Raw genomic sequence first — 26944 nt, 5'->3', positions numbered from 1 at the left:
AGATGTATGTTGAGCCTTTTTTCACTTCATCTTTCATGTCTCCTACTTTGTCCTTCATATTTTCCGACTCTGTCTCTTTAGATAAGTTTTATGATGTTTTCTGTTTAACCAGCTGTGTCTAATCTGCCAATGCAACCTTTAACTGGTTTTAGATTTCACATGTAAGTACATTTATATATATATATATATATATATATATATATATATATATATATATATATATATAATTTGCATCCTTTATTCTGGGTTGAAATGGAAACAGCATGGGAAGATAGGAAAGGGATTTCATATTCATTATCTTTAATATGCCAACTAAGTTCTTTGAAGATGTCCCATTTACTTGTAGTAAAATTGTTAGTCTTTGATGGGGAAATGCTGGGCATAGAGCAAATGGACTGGGGACTGAAATCCAAGAAGGCAGACTTCTAGCCCTTTCCCACGTGCTCAGTAGCATTGACACTTTCGGGATTTGATCTAAGGATGGATGGTCTGGTTGGAAACATGTGGATAAGAAGCTTCTTTAGGAAGCGGAGCCCTCCCTGGTGGGCCAGGAGTGGGCAGGGTGGAGAATGAAGCTCTTCCCCTTTCCTCAGGCAGTTGGTGAAGAAACAGCGTGACTGGGGCCAACACATCCTGCGCCCTGGTCTCAGCTGCCGGGTCTCTCCTTCCACCAGGGCGGGCATGGGGAGTGCCATGCGCCCGGCTTTCCCCGCCCTACTGGGCCTCGGTGAGTCTGGGAACCAAGGGGAGGGGAAGGGGGGTGACAGGGCGGGTGGGAGACTCAGCGGGCCCACGTCCCTGTTCAGACCTATCCAGGAGACCCTGGGACCAGGGGAAGGGAGCGCGTCCCTGCGGGCCGTGTCCACTCGGCCCCGGGAGCGGCAGCGGGGCTGGAGACTGCTCCGAGTGAACCGGCAGGTGGGAGAAGGGCCGGGCGGTGGGCAAACGCCGTCCTGGGCAGCAAGGACTGTACTGGGAGCTCCTGCTGGGAGGGTGCTTTGGAAATCCTCCAGGCCCCTCCCCACCCCTCAAGCGCCCCCATAGCAGCGTGTAGGGCGGCGGGCGTTTTCACACTCTGGCTTCTCTTCCAGGGCTCTGTCTGGGCGGGATGACCCTCGCGCAGGCGGGTGAGTCTCTTCTCCAATCCCAATCCCCTCCCCAGCCAGGGCGGCTCTGGGCGGGAGAAGGCGATGCTCAGGTGGAAGGAGGGAGACGCGTAAACATGCCCCAAATTCCAAGTCACCCCACATGCACAGCGAGCCGGGTTCTCTCTGCTCTTCTCCCGCAGCGCCTGGTGGCTCCGCGCCGGGACTCAAGATAGCTCCCCCCAACATGGCAGGGGTGACCCCGAGCTTCCCCATGAGCCCAGAGCCCCCCAGGGCCCCCGGCAGGGGATGATAGAGTCACACAGGGCAGAATCTAGTTCCTCCCAGCCCGGTCTTGCCGGTCCCCTGACATGCAGGATATCACCTGGTCCTGCTGACTTCACCCCCTGCGTCCTTCTCGAGCCTTTGTATCTGCTTTGCCCTTTCCCTCCGTCCCCACACAGCTGCTCCTCCTCCCCCGCGTCTGCCCGCAGGTCTGCCTGCTTTCTGCAACTCCCTCGCCCACACCAAAGCGACATTGTTTGCACCTCAACACACACACTCACTTTTCTTCCCGTGAAACTACTTTATTTCATATCTTTCATTCTTGATTTCATTTATTATCTCCATTTTCGTCTATTCTTCCCGTTTAAGGCAAACATTTATTTCTCACGAAGCTCCCCGACCTGCATGTTCAGTGAAGAGAGACGCCCGCCTCTCTCTGCGGCCCTGCCCCTGGCTGGCTGCCCCGCCCCCGGTCCCTCTTCTTTCCACCAGTTCCCCCCGCGCGGCGAGGCCCCTTCGCCCCCCGAGGCTCCGTCTCGATGCCCAGCCCCGGAGAGACGGGCTGCGCGCCCCCCGCCCCGCGCTCCGTCTGTGGCCGCGGGTCTGGACAATCATCGGACCGACGTCCGTCCTCTCTCCTGAGCTCTCAGTTCCGCGCGGGCAGGGACCCTCCTCCTCCCGTTTGCAGAACGAGCGGCACCGGGAGGCGACTGTCCACCAGTCGAGAAGGAACGAGCAGGTGGCTGGGTGGGGGGTGAAGGAACGCGCCAAGGAGTGGAAGCCGCGGAGCCCCGCGGACGCGCTGACTCTTCCTGCTTCGGGGCCGCAGGCCCATCTCCTCACTCCCCGACCCCCCCTCAGCCAAGCCGGGAAAGGCTGGGCACTTTCAAGAGAGGCGATGACGGGGAACGGAAATGAGCAGAGCCAAAGGCGGAACCGCAGAGGGCAATGCCGAGGCTACTGCTGCGCAGAGAGCACGCATTAGGGCAGGGGCCGCCTCGCGCTGGGCGTCAGCTGTGGCCAGGCCTGTGCCCGGGCTTTTCCCACCCCACACCGGCCTCTCACAGAGTCCTGGGCACTGCACCCCTCCCCCAACCCGCAGGGCCGACCAGCTGCCCCCAATCCACCTGGGCACTGACCAGCTGCCCTTCTGGCCACCAGCTCCAGCCTCCTCGCTGCCCTTGCTTGAACCCCCTCCCCCGACCCTTTGTGCTCTCCCCATCCCCTGGAGGGCGACTGTGGACAGGGAGGCAGCCAGGCTCTGCAGCTCTCCGTAGGGGTGACACTGAGTGGGGCCCATGAGGGGACGGTTACCGCCGTGGGGTACCTTCCTCTGCAGTGATGAGAGCTGGAATGCGCACAGAAGGGCACAAGGCGGTTTTGGGGGGATGGAAATGTCCTAAGAGTGGATTGTACTAGTGGCTGCCCAACTCTGTAAATTTACTAAAAATCACTGAATTGTACACCTAAGACGAGTGTTCAGTGTTTGGTGATTTCTTCAAGGGTGGATGCTGAGATCCCTGCTCTGATTCTCTCCCAGGTCACCATCCCAAACCGTCCATATCAGCGGAGCTGGGCCCTGTGACCCGTCGGGGAGGCAATGTGACCTTCATTTGCAGAGGGCCTCTTGGGATGGAAACACTCCTCCTGGAGAAGGAAGAAGGGTCTTCAAACAAGGTAGTGAGTGAAAAGAAGCCTCAGTACGCAGAGAGAGAGGTCAGATTCCCCATGGCCCCAGCGAGTGAGGACACCGCAGGACGTTATTACTGTATCTATTACAAATGGTCCGGCTGGTCCCAGCGCAGTGACTTCCTGGAGCTGACAGTGACAGATGAGGACACCACCCAGGGCCCCCCCACATCTCAGGCGCTACCCTCAGGTTGGTCTCCAGGTTCCTGGGTCCTGTCCCCGGCCCCATCTCCCCCCAACCCTCCAACTTCCCCCTGCCCCCTCCCTAACCCTCCTGCCCCTCCCTCAGTGCACACGGCCCCTCTGCCTTCAGGTCCTGGGTCCCCTCTGGACACCACGGGTGACCTGGACACTCAGCTCCAGCATCGGGATGGGACGGGGCTGGGACTGCTGTGGGTGGAGAGGGGGTCCCAGCCCCTGGGGTCCTCTGATGCAAGGGTTGGGTGAGGGTCAGACCACCTCCCTCCCGGACCACCTCCAAGAACTGTGGTAAACTGAGGCAGAATCTGGGGTGATCCCAAGCAACTTACACCCCCTGGTGTGGATCCCTTCCTACTGGACATATTCGCATTGTCCAGGGAAGACACCCTCCCAAATCAGGACGGGTCAGTACTTTGTGGGGAACCACGGGGGTGAGATGTCACGTCCTGAGGATGCTCAGCCCGGGGAGCTCCTGGGATCCTGGTCCACTGAGGAGACCCCCATCCACTCCACGTGGCCCGCCTAGGGCGCCTGCTCCTACCTGTGCCCCTGAGTCCAGCAGAGCCCACGTCCAGCAGGTGCTGGCGGAGGGACTAGCCCTCGGCAGGCCGGGTAGGCAGAACTCTCCGGGCTCCTGTCCCCCTGCCCCTTTCCCCAGCGTCCCGGGCGGGATCTGTAATGGGTGATGGCCAGACGCGAGCTTGGAGCGGTGCCCGCGTCGCGAGTGGCCAGGCTGAGCCCGGCAGCCCCTCTGCGTCCCGGCCCACCCAGAACCCGCTCTCCACCCACTCCAGGCCTCCTGCGGACTCGGGACTCCTGGGCCGCCTTGGCTGCCCCGCAGAGCGCTCCTTCTCAGCTGTGGGAGTAGAGGCCCGCCCGGCAGGGCCTGGGGGTTCTAGTGGGGTTTGGGCCGGGGGCTCAGCCCTCTGCCCTGGCCTGGGCCTCGCACTCCTGAAACCAGGGAGCAGCCCCCAACCCCGTCCAAAGGTCGCGAGGGCCCTGAAGCTTCACACACACCCTGAGGGCCGGGCAGACCTTTCTGGAAAGCTAACTCGATGCCAGCACCCCGAGCTGACTCAAGGCCAGCGGCAAGCCCAAGGGGAGGGCGGGTCTGGCCCCCAACACTCCCTCTACTTTAATGGGCAGAAATTAAGTGAAAGAGTCTTTACCCCAAGACACAGGGCCGAAATCGGCCATCGCAGGCAGACCCCAGACCCCAGCGCCAGCCCAGTGCTCTCCGACCGGGTGGGCAGAGCCTCGCGCTCACCCGCCGCCACCCAGAGCACGATCCTTCCGCTGAGGGTCCGAGGGGTGTCCTAAGGCGGAAGCAGCCCCTGTCGTGCGGCGCCGCCACCCCAGGGTCAGGTGACAAGGTCTCGGGCAGGCAGGGCAGAAGGTCAGCCCAGAGGACGCGCCCGCGGCGAGGGCCGCGGCTTGGGAAAGGAGAAGGGCTGAGGCCAACCCGTCCGTCCCTCTGTCTGTCCAGCCCCTGCCTCGCTGGCTCTCCCTGCCACAATGCGGGGGTCCAGCCGCCCCACGGCCCAGAGCTCAGGCTCCAGCGCCCTCCTCCCCCTCTGTCTGTCCGGAACCTCCCAGGAGGGGGTGGGGACCCCGACGGGAGGCGTCTGTGGACTGTCCTCCACCCCAGGTCCGAGTCCCGGGGCAGGCCCGTCTGCGGCTGCGGCTCCGAGACCAGGCAGGGCACGGGGGCAGAAGGCACAGGTGGGAAAGCCGGGAGAGGAGCAGGTTACTCCCCAGAGACCCCGGGGCGTGGGGTGGGGGGTGGAGGGGTCCTGAGCCCGGGGCGGGCACGCGCAGACCGCGTTCGGATCCCCACTCAGATCCCGGTTCGCCATCTGGTTTGCGGCAAATCTTTCCGCGGCCCCCTTGGGGTGACCTCAGGATCAGGGCCCGGGGACCTCCCGCGCAAGGCAGCCACCAAAGGACCGAGGCACAGGGTTGTTCCGAGGCCACGGGCGCCCATTCACAGCAGCGCTGGAGGCGGCGCCTGCCGAGGGGAAACCCCGAACATGAGTCACCCTGACCGCCGGGCACAGGTATTTCCTCCCACCTGGGAAGGGTCAGCCCTGCCGGCCGGGCAGGAAGAGGTTTGTTTCCTTCCCACCTGACCTTTAGTGGGAGAAACGAAAGAGAATGCACAATAGAGATGCAGCTGTGTATAGAAATGTGTGATTTAAATCGTAGATGGACAATTTAAATTACACAATTCTATTGCATATTTGATACAATTATATGTCAACATATATATTAACGCATCATGTCATATATAATATACTTAGCATTATATACAATGTAAAATATTGTATATATTAAAATATAAGATAGTATAGATATAAATCACATATAAGAATGCATACATATATACCACATATAAATAGTATATCTAATATATTAATATATTATATGACATATATTACATTATACCCGGTATAATGTATTATATTTACAATATCTAATACATAGCAACAATATAATGATTTCATTGTATATTAATATAATTAATATGTAAATGTATATAAATATATAGTAATACATTTAATTATACATATTTTCAGTATACACTATGCTATACATTGTATGATATAGTCCAGATTAAACATACTTTTTATGATTCGTTTATATTTAAATTGTAAATGTAAAATTTAAAATTCTACATGATTTTCAGGAACATATATGCATTTAGAGATATAATTTTAAATTACAATAAAGCTATAAGAGGAAGCTTAGGCAGTAATGATGTAGAATGGGGGGGGAGTTGGGATAAGGTGGTCAGGGAAGAATTCTCCCAGAGGGTGCAATTTTTTTTTTACCTAAGGATATTGAAGATTCAGGGGCAGGGTCTGCAGGAGAGAGAGGAACGGGTGGTGCTCCAGACAGAGGGAACAGCTCTGTCCCCGTCCCGGGGCTGGACAGCTCCCCGGGGCTCGCTTTTCACCTGTGACACGAGGCAGTGTCATCCCCAGTGCCAAGGTGCGGAAGGACATAATGGCCTGGCCCACCTGGGTGGCGCTCAGTGTCCTCGCCCGCCATCTGCAGGGCTTTGGGCAGTGTGAGACTATCCGGGTTGTGGCTTCTTCACCCGGAGAGGGGCGGTTTCACCGTCAGAGGCTGCCGGGCAGGAACCTAGGCACCGGGCATGTCACCCTCAGGGCGGGCACCCAGACGGAGGTCCGCGAGGGGTGGTCTCTGTCCAGCATTTCTACTTGTCAGTCTCTACAACGGTCCGCTAAGGGTGGCGAGCAGCGAGGATGGACACTTCCTGGTTGAAGGCACATTCTGCACCCGTGCTGTCCAATAGGATGTCAGCGTCACCGGGCTGTCCAATAGGAAGTCACCAGCCATACTCCTGTCCAATAGGATGCCAGCATCCTTCTGTTCTGACCAATAGGACGTCAGCTCTCTAAGGGCTGTCCAGTAGAGCCCCTCGTGGGCCGGCGGCACTGGAGCCCTCTCTGTCCAGCCTGGACTCTGGTCCTTACGGATCCTCGAGCCCAGTGTGGCAGTGGGCGCAGGTGGACAGCGTGAAGATGGCCGTGGTGAGGGTGGAGGGCCGGGTCCTGCCCAGCCCTGGCCGTGGAGGCAGAGCCCCACCTGGACAGGACCCCTGCGTCCAGGGCAGGAGGAGTGCAGCCCGGGCGGTGGGCCAGGTCCCGGTTCAGACCCGAGGCGCCGCCTCCTCCTGTCGGACGCCTTCACCACCAGGATGTCGTCTCGCCATCTGCAGATGGGAGAATGAGTCTTGGGAGGCGGGATTTGATGTGGGGAGAGATTGTAGGTATAAGTAGGTCCCTGAGAAGCCCCTGGCCTGCGCGTGGTGTGCAGTAGGTGCTCAATAGAGCAAGCTGCTGGCATCCCACCCCATGTCTCCTAGACCCGCCTGGCCTGTCAGTCCTTCTGTCGGAGCATCTTTATGTTCTCATCGGGGTGTCCGTGGCCTGCCTGCTGTGTCTCCTCTTCCTGGTCCTCCTGTTCCGCCATTTGCACCGCAGAACACACCGTAGGTCTCAGGGAGCAGGGTGGGGAGAACTGGGGCGGCGATCGGGGAGCTGGAAGAAGCCCCTGCCTGAGTTTGGACCCCTGGTTGTCCGCAGGGCCCCCCCACAGCAAGCGTGAGGTGCACAGGCCGCAGGAGAGGTGAGGCCACTGGGACCGCGGAGTCCCCACTGTCCTCGCCTCCAGGCATCTCTAATACTCCGTTTCCCCTCAGGCTCAGCCCCAGTGTCCAGGCCCAAAAGGGACCCCCAGGTGAGGGGCAGGAGTGGGGAGAGGGCTGGCAGAGGAGAGGTGGGAAGTCAGGAAGCAAGGAGGGAAGGAGGGCATGTTTGGGAACATTCTAGGATGTTTTAGATGGGGAGAGGGTGCAAGCTGGAGCTGTGCCGCTTCAGGCAAGTTTACCTGCCAAGGTCCACCCAAGTAGTGACCACGTGTCCCCTCACCTCCAGGAGTGGCCACAGAGGAGAAACTTCCTGAGGACAGAGAGAAGGACACCTCAGTAAGTCCCTGTAGACGTGCTCTGTTGCTGCATAACAAAGGACCCTGATTTAGCAGCTTCCTGGTTCAGAAAAGGAGGCGGAGCCAAGCTGGGTGGTTCTGGCTCCCATCTCCCATGTGGTTTCTATGACCAGAGCTGCTGGGGGCTGAGGGCTTGGGGGGGCTGGGGACCACCTCGAGACAGCTGACCCCCATGGCTGTGGGGGGGGGGGGCTCGGTTCCTCCCCACGTGGGCTCCCCCAAGGCAGCGGCTCCCTAGAGCGTGAGATCCTACAGGAGAGGGCAGAAGCTGCAGTCGTCCGTGATCTGGCCTTGGAGTGACGTGCCATCAGTCCCCTTCTCCAGATTCTCAGGGTCACAGGCCAGCCCAAAGGCCAGGGGAGGGTACGTGGTTCCAGGGCTGGGATTGTTGGGGGCCAGGCTGCATGCTGACACCAACTGCCCTCCCATGGCCCCCCTGGCCCTCCTGGGTCCCTGCCTCACCCTGGTCTCCCTCAGGCTCCTGTTGCAGGAGACCCCCAGGAGGTGACGTATGCCCAGCTGGACCACTGGACACTCACACACGGGGTGGCCCGAGCTGTGTCCCCACAACCCATGGAGCCCACAGCCGAGTCCAGCACGTACGCAACCGTCTCCAGGTCCTGACCACAGGCCCCCAGCACCTGCTCCCTGAGGACACATGAAGTCACCTGGAGGAGCATGAGGTGGACACTTGAAAAGATGCCCAGTGGAATGACCCCTGCCTGGAAAGCCAGCCAGCCGCTCTTTCTGGAGACAGTGGAGGAGCCTGGATGCCCCTGACCAACCCCGAAGAGACCCGTCATCTGGGGATCCTGCCCCCACTGATCGGCTCCCTGAAGAGACCCTGTGGCAGCTGTTTCCACTGACCCGGCCTCAGTGTTGAGCTGCCCCCAGAGACCCCACTGCAAGTGCCCAGCTGAGTTCATAAAGCATCCTGCAGCCATCCACGGGGGGGGGGGGGCGATGTCCCCTGTGAGCCCCTGCTTGCCCCCTGGGCCTCCACTTCTGTTATGTTCTCAGCTGACCCTAGAGAGTGCCCTGGAGTTTACCTGCCGCCTTGAGACAGTTGTCCCCACCCAGCTGGCCACTGAGACCCAGACCCTCTGCTCACCAATAAATATTTTCTGAGGCCTGAGTCATGACTGCCACAAGTACTGCACACACGTGTACACATCCACACACAAGCGTGTGCAGCTACACACGCACATGTACACTAGAATAACATGCACAAACACAGGGAGATGCGCACACACACCTATAGGCACGCACACATACACAGACGTGCACACACAAGCATCGCCCTCGTGCGCACACGTGCACACATCGACCAGAACCACCAGCCTCTCTGTCCAGCTGAGCCCATGCAGGACGGACCCCTCGCTCAGGAGGCTGAAGTGAGCAGCCCACCTGGGGCCAGCGCCTGGTCAGGGCCTGAGAAGGGGACTGGGCTGAGGGGGCTGAGGGCACTCCCTGGGGGAGCCCGGAGCATCCCCCCCAGGCCCCTCACTGTACCTTGCTGGCCACCTCCCAGGCGGCGTTCTACCGGGCATTGTAGCCTCTCCGCCTATTTCATAGGGGCAAACCATAAGATCGAGGGCTCAGCCTGTTGATTTGGTTGTCCCCACTGCTTGCAAGAATATCAGGAATTCTCCAAATGGGGAAGGTGAATATTTCCTCCTTTCTCCCCAGGCTCCAAGTTGACTTTGCAAATACTTTATTCATTGTGTTCTAGTTGTCTAGCTGCCAGAATGTGACACACCAGAGACGGATTGACTTTTAATAAAAGGGGATTTATTTCATTAGTTCTTCAGAGGAAAGGCAGCTAACTTTCAACTGAGGTTCTTTCTTACATGGGAAGGCACAGGATGGTCTCTGCTGGTCTTCTCTCCAGGCCTCTGGGTTCCAACAACTTTCCCTGGGGTGATTTCTTTCTGCACCTCCAAAGGCCTGGGCTGAGCTGTGAGTGCTGAGATGAGGTATGCTGAGCTGCTTGGGCTGTGCTATGTTGCGCTCTCTCATTTAAGCACCAGTCGACTAAGTCAAATGTTATTCATTGCAGCAGGCACGCCTCCTAGTCAACTGCAGATGTAATCAGCAACAGATGAGGTTCACAAGCCATTGGCTCATGTTCACAGCAACAGAACTAGGCACCTTCACCTGGCCAAGTTGACACCTGAATCTAACTACCACACATTGCTAAAAATTATTCTGGGATATATCGGGGCATCACCCTAACCTGGACAAACCAACAAGATCTCATGCCCGATTCAAGAGTCCATGTACTTATGGTGTTCAACTAAACAGATCATACAAGTTAAATTAAGAAATGCAATACCCAAAATACAAATTTTACACCAAATAAACATCCTACTTTTGATCTCACTATAAGGTAAAGTTCTCATCCTTTACCCTGTATCCTGACCCACCTTAGTCCTGTCCAGATCCGCTTCATTCATCTCTCTCATCAAAGTCTGCTCCTTTTCTCAACTTTCTAGACAGCTCCTGTACGGGGTACTGCTGACTTTCCTAGCTTCAGAGCTCTAACTCTGAATCTCAGCTGTCTCATAAATACCTGAAGTTTCTGGGAACAGTGAGGTTATCCACAAACAGCTCAGGATCTCAGGATTTATAAATCACTTGTTACAATTCCTGAATATATGCGATTGCTGTAAGAGCTTACAATCTAGGACCCTTTACAATAGGCCCTGCGCTGGTTTGAAAGGAAGTATTCCACCTAGAAAAGCCATGTGTTAATATAAGTCCCATTTCATAAAGGTAGAATAATCCCTATTCAATACTGTATGTTTGAAACTGTAATCAGAACATCTCCCTGGATGATGTGATTTAGTCAAGAGTAGTTGTTAAATTGGATTAGGTGACAACATGTCTCCACCCATTTGGGTGGGTCTTGATTGGTATTGGAGTCCTATAAAAGAGGAAACGTTTTGGAGAATGGGAAATTCAGAGAGAGCAGAGAATGCTGCAGCACCATGAAGCAGAGAGTCCACCAGCCGGAGACCTTTGGAGATGAAGAAGGAAAACGCCTCCCAGGGAGCTTCATGAAACAGGAAGCCAGGAGAGAAAGCTAGCAGATGATGCCGTGTTTGCCATGTGCCCTTCCAGCCAAGAGAGAAGCCCCGACCGTGTTCGCCATGTGCCTTCTCACTTGAGAGAAAAGCCTGAACTTCATCAGCCTTCCTGAACCAAGGTATCTTTCCCTGGATGGATGCCTTAGATTGGACATTTCTACTGACTTGTTTTAATTGGGACATTTTCTCGGCCTTAGAACTGTAAACTAGCAACTCATTAAATTCCCGCTTTTGAAAGCCATTCCGTTTCTGGTATATTGCATTCCGACAGCTAGCAAACTAGAACAGGCCCCAACCTGATAACCCATGCTCTCGACTTCAATTCACAGAACTTTGATATTATAGTTAGTCCATATGAGTGAGGCATGATGATATTTGTCTTTTTGTGTCTGACATTTCATTCAACATACTGTCCTAAAGGTTCATTCATCTGGTTGCATGTCTCCAACTTCATTCCTTCTTGCGGCTGCTCAGTAGTCCATTGTGTGTGTACACCACAGTTCCCCCTTCCTTTCCTCAGTCATTGTACCCTTAGGCCCCCTCCATCCATTGTCGATTGCAAACACAGCTGCCATACATACCAGTGTAAAAATGCCCATTCCTGTCCCCACACTGAGTTCCTCAGGTATATACCTAGCATCAGGCTTTCAGGATCATAGGGTAACCCCACTCGTAGCCTCCTGTACAGCCACCACACTGCCCTCCAAGGGGCTGCACCCCTCATTTTCCTACCCACAGTGAATAGGTACATCTATTTCTCCACATTTTCTCTAGCACCTGTTTCTCTCTGTTCATTTTTAAACATTTTTATGCACATATCATACACTCCAACCTAAGCAAATAGACATGTCTTCACCACCATAATCTATATGAAGACATTTCCTTTTTTTCCACTAAGAATCCATACCCCTTCCCCATGCCCCCCACCTGTTGACATTTAGTTTTGGCAAAATGCCTCTGCTACATTCAGTGGAAGTATTTTCCAATGTTACTGTTGACTATAGACCCTAGCTTGCATTGATTATACTTTTTCCCAAATGTCATCTATTTTCAACACCCTGCAATATTGATATTCATTTGATCCCCACCATGTAAAAATGTTTTTTTAATTGTACATTTAGTCACCATCACTGTCCACTCTAGGCATTCCTAAATTATACCTTCTCAGTCTTTTTCCTCTATCTTTCCATCTGATTTCATACATGCCCCCAGTCCTTCTCCTTCTATCACACTCACATTCAGTTTCATTCAGTGTACTGACATTATTGTGCTACAATCAGGTAGTATTGTGCTATCCGTTTCTGAATTTTTACAATCAGTCCTGTGACACACTCTGTATTCCTTCAGCACCCATTGCCCAGTCTCTACCCTATTTCTATTTCCTGAAAACCTGTTTTCTTAACTTAAATTCTCAAAGTTCACTCACTAATGTCAGTTCATATCAGTGAGACCATACAGTATTTGTTCTTTTCTTTTGGCTAATCTCACTCAGCATAATGTCCTCCAGGTTCACGCACATTGTTATGTGTGTTACATGCCTCCTGACTTTATTCTGTCTCACAATTTTGTAATATTCCATCATACGTATATACCACAGCCTGTTTAGCCACGCATCCATTGATGGGCATTTGGAATGTTTCCATCTCTTGCAAAGGTAATGCTTCTATAAACATTGGTGTGCAAATGTCCATTTCTGTCCTTGCTCTCATGTCCTCTAAATAGATAATTAGCAATGGGATTCCTGGATCATATGGCATTTCTATACTGAGCTTTCTGAGGAACCACCAAACTGCCTTCCACAGCGGTTGTACCATTTTACCTTCCCACCAACAGTGGATAAGTGTGCCTCTTTCTCCACGTTCTCCCTCCAGCACTTGTCATTTTCTGGTTTGTTTATATATATATATATATAATGGCCATTCTAGTGGGTGTGAGATAATATCTCATTGTGGTTTTGATTTATATTTCCATAATAGCCAGTGAAGTTGAGCATCTTTTAGCCATTTGTATTTTCCCTTCTGAGAAGTGTCTCTTCATATCTTTTACCCATTTTTAAAACTGGGTTGTCCTTTTGTTGTTGAGTTGAAGAATCTCTTTGTATATCCTGGATACTAAGCGTTATCTGATATGTGGTTTCAAAATATTGTCTCCCATTGCATAAGCTACCTTTTTACTTCCTTGACACAGTTCTTTGATGCACCAAAGTGTTTACTTTTGAAGAGTTCCCATTTATCTATTTCTTTCTTCAATGCTCATGCTTTGAGTATAAGGTCCAGGAAACCACCTCCTATTACAAGTTTTATACTTCCCTACATTGTCTTCTAAAAGTTTTATAATCTTAGCTCTAATATTAAGTCTTTGATCCATTTTGAGTTAATTTTCATGTAGGGTGTGAGATATGGATCTTCTTTCATTCTTTTGCATGTGGATATCCAGTTCTCCAAACACCATTTATTGAAGAGACTGTTCTGTCCCAGGTGAGTTGGCTTGACTGCCTTATCAAAGATCAATTGTCCATGGATGACAGGGTCTATATCTGAATACTCTATTCGATTCCAATGGTCAGTATATCTATATGACAGTACCAGGCTATTTTGACCACTGTAGCTTCATTTTTCTTTCTCAAGATATTTTTAGTTATTCAGGGCACTCTGCCCTTAAAAAATAAATTTGATTATTTTTTTTATTTCCACAAATTAAGTTATTGGTATTGCATTAAATATATAAATCAATTTGGGAAGAATTGCTGCTCCCATAAATTTGATACGTTGGGTTTTCATTTTAATTTGCCTCTAGATATTTACTGATTTCTCTTGTAACTTCTTCCTTGACCCACTGGTTGTTCCAGAGTGTGTTGTTGAGCCTCCATATATTTGTGAATTTTCTGGCACTCTGCCTATTATTGATTTCCAACTTCATTCCTTTATGTTCTGAGAAAGTGTTTTGTATTATTTCAATCTTTTTAAATTTATTGAGACTTGCTTTGTGATGAGAGCATTTGGTCTATCCTTGAGAATGATCCATGAGCACTTGAGGAAAAAAAACCTATGTCCTGCTGGTTTGGGGTGTAATGTTCTGTAAATGTCTATTAAGTCTAGTTCTTTAATTGTATTGTTCAAATTTTCTGTTTCTTTATTGATGCTCTGGCTATATGTTGTATCCATCGATGAGAACAGGGAATTAAATTCTCCAACTATTATGGTAAAGGTGTCTGTTTCTCCCTTCAGCATTGTCAGTTTGCCTCATGTACTTTGGAGCACTCTGGCTTGATGCATTAATATTTATGACTGTTATGGCTTCTTGTTGAATTGTTCCTTTTATTAATACATAGTGTCCTTCTTTGTCTCCTTTAATTATTTTACAATTGACATCTAATTTGTTGGCCATGCTCTTTTCTGATTGTTGTTTGCATGGAATATCTTTTCCCAACCTTTCACTTTCAATTATTTCCATCCATGGGTCTAAAATGAGTCTCCTGTAGACAGCATATAGATGGGCTCTGTTTTTTAATCCATTCTGCCAATCTGTGTCTTTTGATTGGAGAGTTTAATTCATTAACATTTAGTGTTATTACTGTAGGAGCAATACTTTCTTCAACCATTTTGTCTTTTAGATTTTCTATGTCATGTCGATTTTTTTTCTTTTTACCTTTACTGATGGTCTTAATTTCTACACTCTTCTCCAGCCCTCTTTCTCCTGCCTTTTCCTATTTGCTTGTAGAGCTCCCTTTAGTATTTCTTGCAGAGCCAATTTCTTGTTCAATTGTGTCTCAGTGTCTGTTTGTAAATGTTTTAAACTCTCCCGTTTTTGTGTGAGTTGGATTTCAGATGTCCAGTCCTCTGGTTCACTAATCCTTTCTTTTGCCTCTTCAAATTTATTGTTGTAGGTTTCCATTGTTTTATTTTTTATCTCTTTTTGCCGGTCATACCTATAAGTTCTGCAATTTGTTTTTTCAAACATTTGAGTTCTTTTTTTATGTTCACCCAATGTCTTCTTTATATTCTCCCTCAACTCATTGATTTTATTTTGATGGGATTTTCCATGTCTGTTCAAACAACTTGTGTTAGTTGTTTCAACACCTGTATCCATTTGAAGTGTTCGTTATTCCTTTGATTGGGCCATATCTTCAACCTTCCCAGTATGACTCGTTATTTTCTGCTGGCATCAAGGCATTTGATTTCCTTAATTAATTTATTCTGGAGATTGTTTTCACTCTTTTACCTAGGATTTTCTTGCTGGATGTCTTTGTTCTCTATCTGTTCTTCGACATTCCATTCAACTTATTCTAGACCTCTAGCATAGGTTCTGCTTAACCAATCAGAATTTTTCAGTTCTTGTTTTTGTATTTCTTGCCCTGCTTATATTGAGCCTTTTTTTTTTCAGGAGGGTCACCTCCTATATCATCAACCCCAGTCAGGTTTTCCCAGGCCAGACAGGCCCACTTCTCAGAAGGCAAGAGTAGCCAGCATCAGTTTTCCCTGAGGGTGAGACCAAGCAGGTTGTCAGCCTTTCTTATGAAGCCTCTAGGCTCAGTACTTTTCCTCTCCTGCCCAGCATGAGGCTCTCATCTGCCTGTGGCTTTCCACCAGTGTAAAGTGATGTGGTGCCTTTAACTTCAGCAGCCTCTTCATGCCAGGGTGTGATTGAGACCAAGGCTGCAGTAGCCTTGGTCTCTTTGATTGCTTCTGTTTTCCAGTCCCAGGGAATCATGAATTCCCTGAAGGAGGAATTCCACAACAGCTGGGCCTTTTCCCCCTTTTCTTGGGGAAGATACACCCTTTAGGGAATTAACCCCTTTCACTACCTACTTACTTTGTCTCTCAAACATGCCTTAGTTCCACCCTTGCCTAGGGCAGTACTGGAGCCTGAGCGTGCTTGCAGTTCTATCTATGAGCTGCTAAGAGGTAAGAAAATAAAAAGCCTTCTCAGAGCCTGCCCTCCTCCCCAGGTCCACCAATCAAGAGCTTTAGTTGATACATGGCTCTATGTATCTCCAAGCTCTTTGTGCTCCATTTTTTGGGGGTCCAACCCTTTTCCAGTGTTTTGTTCTGTCTGACTCAAACCACCCCCCCATCAGCCCTGCCCCTTCTCTTCTCAGGGTGAAAACGTGTGCTTCCTTTAGTGCTTATTCCAGGTATATCTGTGCTGGGGGCCTGTTTCCTGAAGTCAGAATTTGTTAATTAATTCGACAATTGGAGCGTGGTTGAGCTAAGCCTTTGCTGCTAGTAAAGTCTATTTCCTTTTCCTTCAGGGAACAGGCTGCTATGTTTGTTGGGGAGGGGTGCTGGCCTCTGCAGCCTGGGGGACTCACAGCTCTGTGTGGGGTCTCAGCTGTTCCACCTGGTCCAGACTGATGTAGGGTGTGTATGGTCACTGATGTCCCACCAGCAGTTGTTCCATAGTTCCTGCCTGTTCACTGTCTGCTCTGCAGGACAAACCTAAAATCCACCCCTCACTGTGCTTCCCTCTTGCCCCACTATATCCTTTGATCCATTTTGAATTACTTTTTGTATAGGATATTAGGTAGGGGGCTTCTTTCACTCCTTCAGCTATTGATACATAATCTCTCATATCCATTTATTGAGAAGACTGTTCTGTCCAAGTTCAGCGGATTTGGAGGCCTTATTGAAGATCAGTTGACCATAGATTTGGTGGTCTCTCTCTGCACTCTCAAGTCTGTTCCATCGATCAACCCTTCTGTCTTTGTGTCAGTACCATGCTGTTTTGACCACTGTGACTTTATAGTGAGCGTTAAAGTCAGGAAGTGTTAGTCCTCCTATTTCACTTTTTTTTTTAGAGATATCTTCAGCTATTTGGGGTCTCTTTCCCTTTCAAATAAATTTGATAACTGGCTTTTACAAGTCTTCAATGTAGGTTTTTGGGATTTTGATTGGAATTGCATTAAATCTGTAGATCAGTTTGGGTAGAATTGGCATCTAGACGACATTCAACCTCCTATTCATGAGTGTGGAATATCCTTCCATCTGTTTAGGTCATTTTAAATTTCTTTTAGCAATGTTTTATAATTTTCTGTGCACAAGTCCTTGACATCCCTGGTTAGGCTTGCTCTTACATACCGGACTCCTTTGGTTTCTATTCTGAATGGATTTTTTTTTCTGAATTGGTCTCCTCAGATAGGTCATTACATGTGTATAGAAACATTTCTGATTTTTGTACATTAATCTCATATCCCACCACTTTGCTGAATTTGTGTACTAGCTCAGGTAGTTTTCTCATAGATTTCTTGGAGTTGTCTAAGTATAGGATCATGCCATCTGCAAATAATGAAAGTTTTCCTTCTTTCTTTCCTATTTGGATGCGTTTTATTTCTTTGTCTCCTCTAATCACTCTGGTGAGAACTTCTAATACGATGTTGAGTAGCAGTAGTGAGAATGGGCAGCCTTGCTCGTCTCTCATCTCAAGGGCAATGCTTTCAGTCACTCACCATTACGTATGATGTTGGTGATGGATTTTCATATATGCCCTTTATGATATTAAAGATGTTTTCTTTGATACTTACGTTTGAAGTGTTTTTGTCAGGAAGGATGATGAATTTTGTTCAGTGCTTTTTCAGCAACAATGAATATGATCATGTGATTTTTCCATTTCAATTTGTTAATGTGCTGTATTACGTTGATTGATTTTCTTTGGTTAAACCACCCTTTCATGCTTGGTATAAGCCCTACTTGACCATGATGTACAATTCTTTTAATGTGTTGTGGGAGTCTGTTCACTAGTATTTTGTTGAGAATTTTTGCATCTTTGTTCATTGGGGAGATGAGATTGGTCTTTAGTTTTCCTTTCTCATAACGTCTTTATCCAGTTTTGATATTACAGTGATGTTAGCATCATAAAATGAGTTAGGTAGCATTCCCTTTTCCTCAAATTTTTGGGAGAGTTTGAACAGGATTGGTGTTAGTTCTTTTTGGAATATTTGATAGAATTTCCCTGGGCTTTTCTTTGCGTAGGATCGCTGTTGACTGATTGAATCTCTTTGCTTGTAATTGGTTTGTTGAGATCTTCTATTTCTTCTCCAGTCTGTGTAGGTAGTTCATGTGTTGAAGGAATTTTTCCAATTTAAGTTGTCTAGTTTGTTGCATGAAGTTATTCGAAGTATTCTCTTATGATTTTAAAAATTTCTTCAAGATCCATGTAATGACCCCCCCTTTCATTTCTGATTTTATTTGCCTTCTCAATGTTTTTCTTTGTCATCTACCTAGGGTTCCATCAATTTTATTGATTTTCCTCAAAGAACCAACTTTTGGTTTGCTGATTCTTTCTATGGTTTGCTCAGTTTTGTTTGGTTTGACCTCCAGTTCATTTATTTTTGCCTTAAGCTTTGTTATTTCTCTTCTTTTATTTACTTTGAGGTTAGTTTGCTTTTCTTTCTCTAACTCCTCCAGTTTGGCAGTTAAGTCCTCAGTTTTTGTTCATTCTTGTTTTTTTAATATAAGCATTTAGGGCAATAAGTTTTTCCTCTCAGCACTGATTTTGCCACATCCCATAAGTTTTTATATTTTGTATTCTCATTATCATTTGTCTCCATATATTTACCAGTTTTTCCAGTTTTCTTTGATCCACTGATTACTTTAAGAGTGTGTTGTTTAATCTCCATATATTTGTGAAACTTCTGATTCTTTGGTGATTATTACTTTCCAGCTTCACTTCATTGTGGTCAGAGAAGGTACTTTGGATAATTTCAGTCTTACTAAACATATAAAGACTATTTGCTCCCTACGTATGATCTATCCTGGCAACACCTGCATGTACACTATAGAAGAATGTCTATCCTGGAGTTTGGAGGTGTGATGATCTATATATGTCTATGAGGTCTAATTCACCTATCACATTGTTTAGGTTCTCTATTTCCTTGTTGATCCTCTGTCTGGTTGCTCTATCTATAGAGAAGAGTGGTATATTGAAGTTTCCCATAGCTATTGTTGAAACATCTATAGCTCCCTTCAGTTTTGCCAATGTCTGTCTCATGTACTTTGGAACTCCTTGATTGGGAGCATAAACATTTATGATTGTTATTTCCTCTTGGTGCATTGCCCCCTTTATTAACATCAAGGGTCCCCCCTTGTCTCTTATGATGTCCCTACATTTAAATCTGTTTTATCTGATATTAGTATGGCTGCTTCTGCTTTCTTTTGGTTACAGCTTGCATGGAGCATCTTTTTTCCATACTTTCACTTTCAATCTATTTGTGTCCTTGAGTCTAAGATGCATTTCTTATAAATAGCATATGCATGGATTTTTTAATCCATTCTGCCAATTTGTATCTTTTAGTCGATGAGTTTAGGCCATTAACATTCAAAGTTATTACTGTAAAAGCAGTTCTTGAACCTAACATCTTATCCTTTGGTTTTTATTTGTCATTGCTATATATTCTTTCACCTCTTTCTATCATTTAAGTTACCATTCCTGGAACTCTTCAATTCTGTGCCCCCTTCCAGACCTCCCTCTCTTGTCCTTTTGTTTCAGCTGACTGGTCTCCCTTTAGTATTTCTTATAGAGCGGGTCTCTTGTTGACTATTTCTCTCAGTCTTTGTCTCTGAAGATTTTAATCTCTTCCTCAGTTTTGAAGGACAGCTTGAATGGATAAAGAATTCTTGGCTGGTAAGCATTTCTCGTTCAGGATCTTAAATATATCATACCACTGCCTTCTTGCTCCCATGGTGCCTGTTGAGTAGTCTGAATTGAGTCTTAGGTTTTTTCCCTTATATGTTATAGATCATTTTTCTCATGCTGCTTTCATAACTTTCTGTTTCTCTTCCATCATTTGACAGTTTGATTAAAATGTGCCTTGTAGTAGGCCTATTTGGATTTATTCTATTTGGGGCTCATTGGGCATCTTTGATTTGCATACTTATGTCTTTTATAAGCATTGGGAGGTTTTCCCTGATTATATCTTCAGCTAACCTTCCCGGAATTCTACTCTTTTCCTTCTGGGACACAAATAATTCTTATATTTGTGCAGCTCTGGTTGTCCATCTTTTCCCTAAGATCCAGTTCCGTTTTTCCAACTTTCTTGTCATTTACTCTTTCATGTGCTCTGGTTTAATTGTTCTGTCTTCTAGCTCACTTATTCTTCCTTCTGTTTCTTTGTATCTGCTATTGTGTGTCTCTAATATGTTTCTCATTCAGTCTACTGAACCTTTCATCTCTGTGAGCCATGTCATTTTTCTATTTAATCTTTCAAATTCTTCTCTGTGCTCTTCCAGTGTCTTCCTGATATTCTTTATTTCTTTATAAATGTCCTTGTGCCGTTGTTCCATACTGTGTGTTCCCTCCGGTGATTTGATTTGGTTGTTTGGCTGAGCCATTTCTGCCTGGATCTTCATGTGCTTTGGGATTTTAGGTTTTGTTAGGGCATTTGATTATCTTAATACAATTATTTTACCACGTGGTTTCCTTCACTTACCTAAAGTTTTGTATTTATTTGGTTTTGTGTTGAAGGTTCCTTTTGGACTTGATTTATCAGAATTCCCCACCAAGCTTAAGGGCCAGAGCTCACGCATGGGCTACAATTCTGCTTGAGGGTCTACTAAAAGCTAGGCAGAGGTGCACGGGTATTTCAGTGCAGAATGCCCACCCGCCATGTGGGAGACCCGGACTTGATTCCCAGCCCATGCATGCCCCCCCAAATAATATTAATAAAATAAAATAGAAAATAATAATTAAAAAGACACACCTCAGCAGCAAAAGTAGGCCCCAATTCAGAAGAAGATACCCCAAGGTATAATGGCTGTGAACTCAGACTGGCACCCACAGAAGGAAGAGAAAATTAAAAAGTAAAATAAAATGTATACAAATAAAATAAAAATAATTGCAATAATAATATGGAAAAAGTATATTTTAAAAAATCTAGACAGCTAGGGAGCTTGCCAATCTGCACTTCCTACCGGGCTCCTGAGGCCCCGCCTCCCTCAGGCCGCCCCTCCCCGACTGCAGAGGCGGAGAGAAAGATGAGCGCAGCGTGGCTGGACCCTGTGGAGGGGAGGATCTGAGGGGCACCAGCGCCTGGGCAGGCATTTGGGGATGCCCAGGAGGCTGGCAGAACAGTCCTTTCTGAATTTGGGTGGGTGTTTCTAGGTCTCCTAAGATGCTCCAGGAGCCATAATCACCCCATTCAGAGCTGCCTCCAGGGTGGAGGGGGAGACGGAACTCTGCAGAACCAGGGAGCCAACAGCGCTCCCGGGGAGCGGCTGACCCGCCCTGCCCGGGACCTGGCCCGCCCTCCCTTCACTGTGCCCACGGACGGCTATTCCTGGTGTCCGGCCGGGTGACCGCTCCCAGTATCCTGTGGTGGACGGCAGGCATCAGCTTGGGCTCCCTGCACCTCGGGGCCGCATCGGGCGCCAGTGTGTCCCGGAAGGGGGCCCGGGGCCGGGCGGGCAGCACCAGAGAGGTTGGAGGGCCGGCAATTTGGAAGGCGCCTGGGGACGCGCCCTACACCTGGCCGGAGGAAGGAGGTGACTCTTTTTGGAGGCAATGCTGACCAAGGATGCTGGACATGATGGGCGCTTGACTCTTCCCCCACCCACCCTGCACGAAACAACCGCTGACCCTGGTGTAGGGGATCGGGCAGTGCCTCTGTCCTCACTGAGCTTCCCCTCCGGTGCTCAGCCTGGGACAGGGGACCCCAGCACACACAGGTGAGTCCGTCCTGCAGAGTTCCATCTCCCCCTCCACCCCGGGGGCAGCTCTGGATGGGATAACTAAGGCTCCTGGAGCATCTTAGTAGACCTAGAAACACCCACCCAAATTCAGATGGGACTGTCCCGCCAGCCTCCTGGGCGTCCCCAAATGCCTGCCCAGGCGCTGGTGCCCCTCAGATCCTCCCCTCCACAGCCAGACCTTTGAGTCTCGCCCCACATCTTCTCCTCCTGCCCCTCCTTTCTCTCTTCAGTAGTGTGAAGGGTTCCAGGAGCAGGGCCAAGCATTCGACCTGGACTCCCCATTATCTCCACCGTATTTAATCTACCGCAGCATCTGCTGACCTTACCCCCGATGTCCTCACACCTGCCCACATCTCCCTCGTCCCCAAGCTGAAGCTCGGCCATCTCTCACCTGAGCAGAGGGCTTTGCTTTCCACAGGTGATACCGATGGGTCTCCAAGTCTCACCTGTCTCTGCCCAGTCCGTTCTCCACCTACAGGAGGATTTAAGACACACGGTGCAATGATCCCACTCTCCAGCTTAAAACCCTTCCTTCGTGTATTTCACGTCAAATCAGATCCCCTTTCAAAGCATTTGTCTGACCCTGTTTGTCCAGGCTCTTTGGGCACCTCTCTCTCCTCCAGGTGCGTTGGCTTTCTTTCTGTTTCTCCAACACTCCATGCTCTCACTCAAGTCAGGACCATCTGGCACCAGTTCCTCCACCCCGAATGCCCGTAGCCCTTCTGTCTAGCTAGATCTGGGGATGTCCAGTCGACTTCAGCTCAGCCCCAGTATCTCTTCCCGAGGTGAGGTCTCCACCAAGCTTCCCAGACGAGACGTGTCTGCCTTATTACCTGTTCTCTGTACACATGAGAGCACCTGTCACAGGTCTGTCAGCCATCCAGGCTTTGTCCTCACCCCATGTCCCTCCCACCACCGCCCCACCTGCCTGCCGTGCCATGGCCCCGTCCCCTACTCCCTTGTCCTTAAAGCGCCATTAGTGAGCTGGGGGCCTCCAGCCTTTGCAGTGTCCACCGCCAGCCTGTCCCGCTCCTCTGCCTCCGTGGAGGCAGCTGGTGAGAAGGACGGGACTGGCTTTGTAGGCAGATGCACTCGGGAACTGCTTCTTACTCCCTGTGGGATCTTGAGCAAGACCATCCTTTTACTGCCTGCCTTTCCTTTTCTCTAAAATGGGATGACAAGAGGGTGGCAATGAGGAGGTATAGAAAGCTCCACGACCAGGTGTTTGCAGACGCTGCATGTTCAGCAAAGGGAACACCCCTTTGTATCAGTTAGGATTCACATCAGCTGCAGAGCAGAGAGCATGTTGTTAGTTCATTTCTCTTGCACAGAAAGGCTGTCTCTGGGGAGTGTGGCCGGAGAGTGTGTGGCAGCTCCAGGATGTCACCAGGGATGCTGATGCTTTATAATCTGCTCCATAATCTTGGTTCATGGCCACCATGCTTAAGGTCACCTCTTGGTCAAAGATGGCTGCTGTTGCTCCAGCCACCACATCTATTTGCAGGTTGGAAGGAAGAGAAAATGCAGATAATAGAATAGGCAAAAGGTGAAAAGGTCCCTCCAGAACTAGTCAACACCCATTAAGCTTCCCTCCATAAGTCCCACAAAACAATTGTAGTTACGTATCATTCCCTCCAAATATGACCATATGTAACTTTTAAGTTTCTAGGTCTAAATTGTTACTCTGAGAAAAGTAAGAAAAGGGGAGTGGATTGTGGGTGGCACCCAGTGGTCTTTGCCACACTTCCTCATGCTTATGCCTCACAACTGGGGAAAGGGAAGGGTGATTTCTTCAAGGGTGGATGCTGAGGTCCCTGCTCTAATTCCCTCCCAGGTCACCTTCCCAAACTATACATCTCGGCCAAGCTGGGCCCAGTGACCTGCCATTGAGCCCATGTGAACTTCGTATGCTGAGGGCTTCCTGGGGTGGAAATATTCCACCTGGAGAAGGAAGAAGGGTCTTCACAGAAGGTAGTGGGTGAAAAGAAGCCTCAGCACCAGGACACAGAGGTCAGATTCCCCACGGCCGCAGCGAGTGAGGACACCACAGGACGTTATAACTGCATCTATTATAAATGGTCCAGCTGCTCCCAGCACAGTGACTACCTGAAGCTGACAGTGAGAGATGAGGACACCACCCAGGGCCCCCACACATCTCAGGTGCTGCCTTCAGATTGGTCTCCAGATCCCTAGGTCCTGTCCCCAGCCCCCAGCCCCCACCTTCCCCCTGCCCCCTCCCTAACCCTCCTGCCCCTCCCTCAGTGCACACAGCCCCTCTGCCTTCAGGTCCTGGGTCCCCTCTGGACACCACGGGTGGCCTGGACACTCAGCTCCAGCGTTAGGATGGTACAGATCTGACACTGCTGTGGGTGGAGAGGTGGTCCAAGCCCCTGGGATCCTCTGATCCAGGGGTTGGGTAAGGGTCAGAAAACCTACAAGGACTGTGCTAAACTGAGGCAGAATCTGGGTGCAAGCAACACACACCCCTGGTGTGGATCCCTTCCCACTGGACATGTTCACATTGTCCAGGGATGACCCCTACCCCCAACCAGAATGGGTCAGTACTTTGAGGGTAACCACTGGGGTGAGACATCATGTCCTGAGGGTGCTCAGCCCCCAGGAGCTCCTGGAATCCTGGTCCACTGTGGAGGTCCCCACCAGGGGCAGGGACTCAGGGAACTGAATGACAACATGAAGTACACGAATATATGTGTTGTAGGTGTCCCCGAAGGAGAAGGGAAGGGAAAAGGAGAAAAACTAATGGAGGAAATTATCACTGAAATTTTCCCAACTCTTATGAAAGACTTAAAATTACAGATCCATGAAGTGCAGTGTACCCCAATGAGAATAGATCCAAATAGATGTGCTCCAAGACACTTACTAATCAGAATGTCAGATGTCAAGGAGAAAGAGAGAATTTTGAAAGCAGCAAGAGAAAAGCAATCGAACACATACAAGGGAAGCCCAATAAGACTATTTGTAGATTTCTCAGCAGAAACCATGGAGGTGAGAACACAGTGGGATGACATATTTAAGTTACTAAAAGAGAAAAACTGCCAACCAAGAATTCTATATCCAGCAAAATTGTCCTTCAAAAATTAGGGGGAAATTAAAACATTTTCAGACAAAAAATCACTGAGAGAATTTGTGACCAAGAGACCAGCTCTGCAAGAAATACTAAAGAGCACTAGAAACAGATAGGAAAAGACAGGAGAGAGAGGTGTGGAGAAAGTGTAGAAATGAAGACTTTGGGTAAAGGTAAAAAGAAGAAAAATTAGATATGACATATAAAATCCAAAAGGCAAAATGGTGGAAGGAAATACTGCTTTACAATAATAACACTAAATGTTAATGGTTTAAACTCCCCAATCAAAAGATACAGACTGACAGAATGGATTAAAAAACGGGACCCATCTATATACTGTCTACAGGAGATACATTTTAGACCCAAGGATAAACATAGGTTGAAAATGAAAGGTTGAGAAAAGATATTTCATGAAAACAACAATCAGGAAAAAGCAGAAGTAGCTATACAATATCCAACAAATTAGACTTCAAATGTAAAACAATTAAAAGAGACAAAGAAGGACACTATATATTAATAAAGGAACAATTCAACAAGAAGACATAACAATCATAAATATTTATGCACCAAGCCATAGTGCTCCAAAATACATGAGGCAAACACTGAAAAGAGAAATCGGCACATCTACCATAATAGTTGGAGACTTCAATTCCCCTCTCTCAACAATGGACAGAACATCAAGACAGAGGATCAATAAAGAAAGAGAGAATTTTAAAAATAGAACAAATGAACTAGACTTAATAGCCATTTATAGAACATCACCTCCCACAACAGCAGGATACACCGTTTTCTCGAGTGCTTGTGGATCATTCTCAAGGATAGACTACATGCTGGGTCACAAAGTAAGTCTCAAAAAATTTGAAAAGATTGAAATCATACAAAACACTTTCTCAAATCACAAAGGGATGAAGTTGGAAAGCAATAATACGCAAAGGGCCAGAAAGTTTACAAATATATGGAGGCTCAACAACACACTCGTAAACAACCATTGGGTCAAGGAAGAAATTACAAGAGAAATCAGTAAATATCTAGAGGCAAATAAAAATTAAAACACAACATATCAAATTTATGGGATGGAGCAAAGGCAGTGCTAAAAGGGAAATTTATTGCCCTAAATGCCTATATCAAAGAGAAGAAAGAACAAAAATTGAAGAATTAACTGTCCACTTGGAAGAACTAGAGAAAGAACAGCAAACTAACCCCAAAGTAAGCAAAAGGAAAGAAATAATGAAGGTTAGAGCCAAAATAAATGAAATTGAGAACATGAAAACAATTGAGAACACAAAACCAGAAGTTGGTTCTCTGAGAAAATCAATAAGATTTTGATTTTGATGGACCCTTAACGAGGTTGACAAAAAGAAGAGAGAGAGCATGCAAATAAATAAAATTACAAATGGAATAGGAGACATAACCACTGACTCCGCAGAAATAAAAGAGGTAATGTGAGGATACTATGAAAAAATTGTGCTAATAAACTAGACAGAATAAAGTTATGAAGCATACAACAACATGCGTGGACCTTGAGGACATTATACTGAGTGAAATTAGCCATAAAGAAAAGGACAAATACTGAATGGTCTCACTAGATAATGTAAGCGGAACGGACAATTTGTTAGAAAGACATGAACAACCCACATTGCCTCAAGAAGAAATGGACAATCTCAACAAACCAATCACAAGTAAAGAAATTGAATTAGTCATTAAGATGCTCCCCAAAAAGAAAAGTCCAGGACCAGATGGCTTCACATGTGAATTCTACCAAATATTCAAGAAAGAATTAGTACCAATCTTGCTCAAACTCTTCAAAAAAAATTGAAGAAGAGAGAAGGCTACCTAACTCATTCTATGAAGCCAACATCACCCTCATACCAAAGCCAGACAAAGATACTACAAGAAAAGAAAATTGCAAGTAATCTCTCTAATGAATATAGATGCAAAATTCCTCAACAAAATTCTTGCAAATTGAATCCAGCAGCACATTAAAATAACTATACACACTAAGTAGGATTCATCCCAGGTGTGCAAGGATGGTTCAACATAAGAAAATCAATTACTATAATACACCATATCAACAAATCAAAGCAGAAAAACCACATGATCATCTTGATTGCTGCAGAAAAGGCATTTGACAAAATTCAACATCCTTTCTTGTTGAAAACACTTCAAAGGATAGAAATAGAAGGGAACTTCCTCAACATGACAAAGGGAATATATGAAAAACCCACAGCTAACATCATCCTCAATGGGAAAAAATGATACTGTATGTCGAAAACCCCAAAAAATCCACAGCAAAAC

At 48.0% G+C, this 26944-nt stretch overlaps 2 protein-coding genes and 1 pseudogene across 2 annotated transcripts in view; all 3 read left to right on the top strand.

Moving 5' to 3' along the window:
- Positions 1-3090: 3090 nt before the first annotated feature.
- LOC143658639 (leukocyte-associated immunoglobulin-like receptor 1) lies at positions 3091-8921 on the top strand. Its single transcript, XM_077130786.1, has 6 exons — positions 3091-3249; positions 7153-7278; positions 7373-7415; positions 7489-7526; positions 7724-7773; positions 8271-8921. The coding sequence occupies exons 1-6, from the start codon at positions 3099-3101 to the stop codon at positions 8415-8417; spliced, it is 555 nt and encodes a 184-aa protein (XP_076986901.1). The 5' UTR covers positions 3091-3098; the 3' UTR covers positions 8418-8921.
- A 4223-nt stretch (positions 8922-13144) lies between these two features.
- Positions 13145-26944, top strand: part of LOC143658638 (leukocyte immunoglobulin-like receptor subfamily A member 6) — a 28158-nt gene continuing 14358 nt past the window's right edge. Inside the window, exon 1 of the mRNA XM_077130783.1 lies at positions 13145-13359. The gene's annotated coding sequence lies outside the window, so the exon portion shown is untranslated. The remainder of the gene's footprint in view (positions 13360-26944) is intronic.
- Positions 23205-23757, top strand: LOC143659944 (leukocyte-associated immunoglobulin-like receptor 2; annotated as a pseudogene).

The sequence above is a fragment of the Tamandua tetradactyla genome, chromosome 16, assembly GCF_023851605.1.
Source record: "Tamandua tetradactyla isolate mTamTet1 chromosome 16, mTamTet1.pri, whole genome shotgun sequence".
NCBI classification, from domain to species: domain Eukaryota; kingdom Metazoa; phylum Chordata; class Mammalia; order Pilosa; family Myrmecophagidae; genus Tamandua; species Tamandua tetradactyla.
This window is presented reverse-complemented; position numbering and strand designations above follow the sequence as displayed.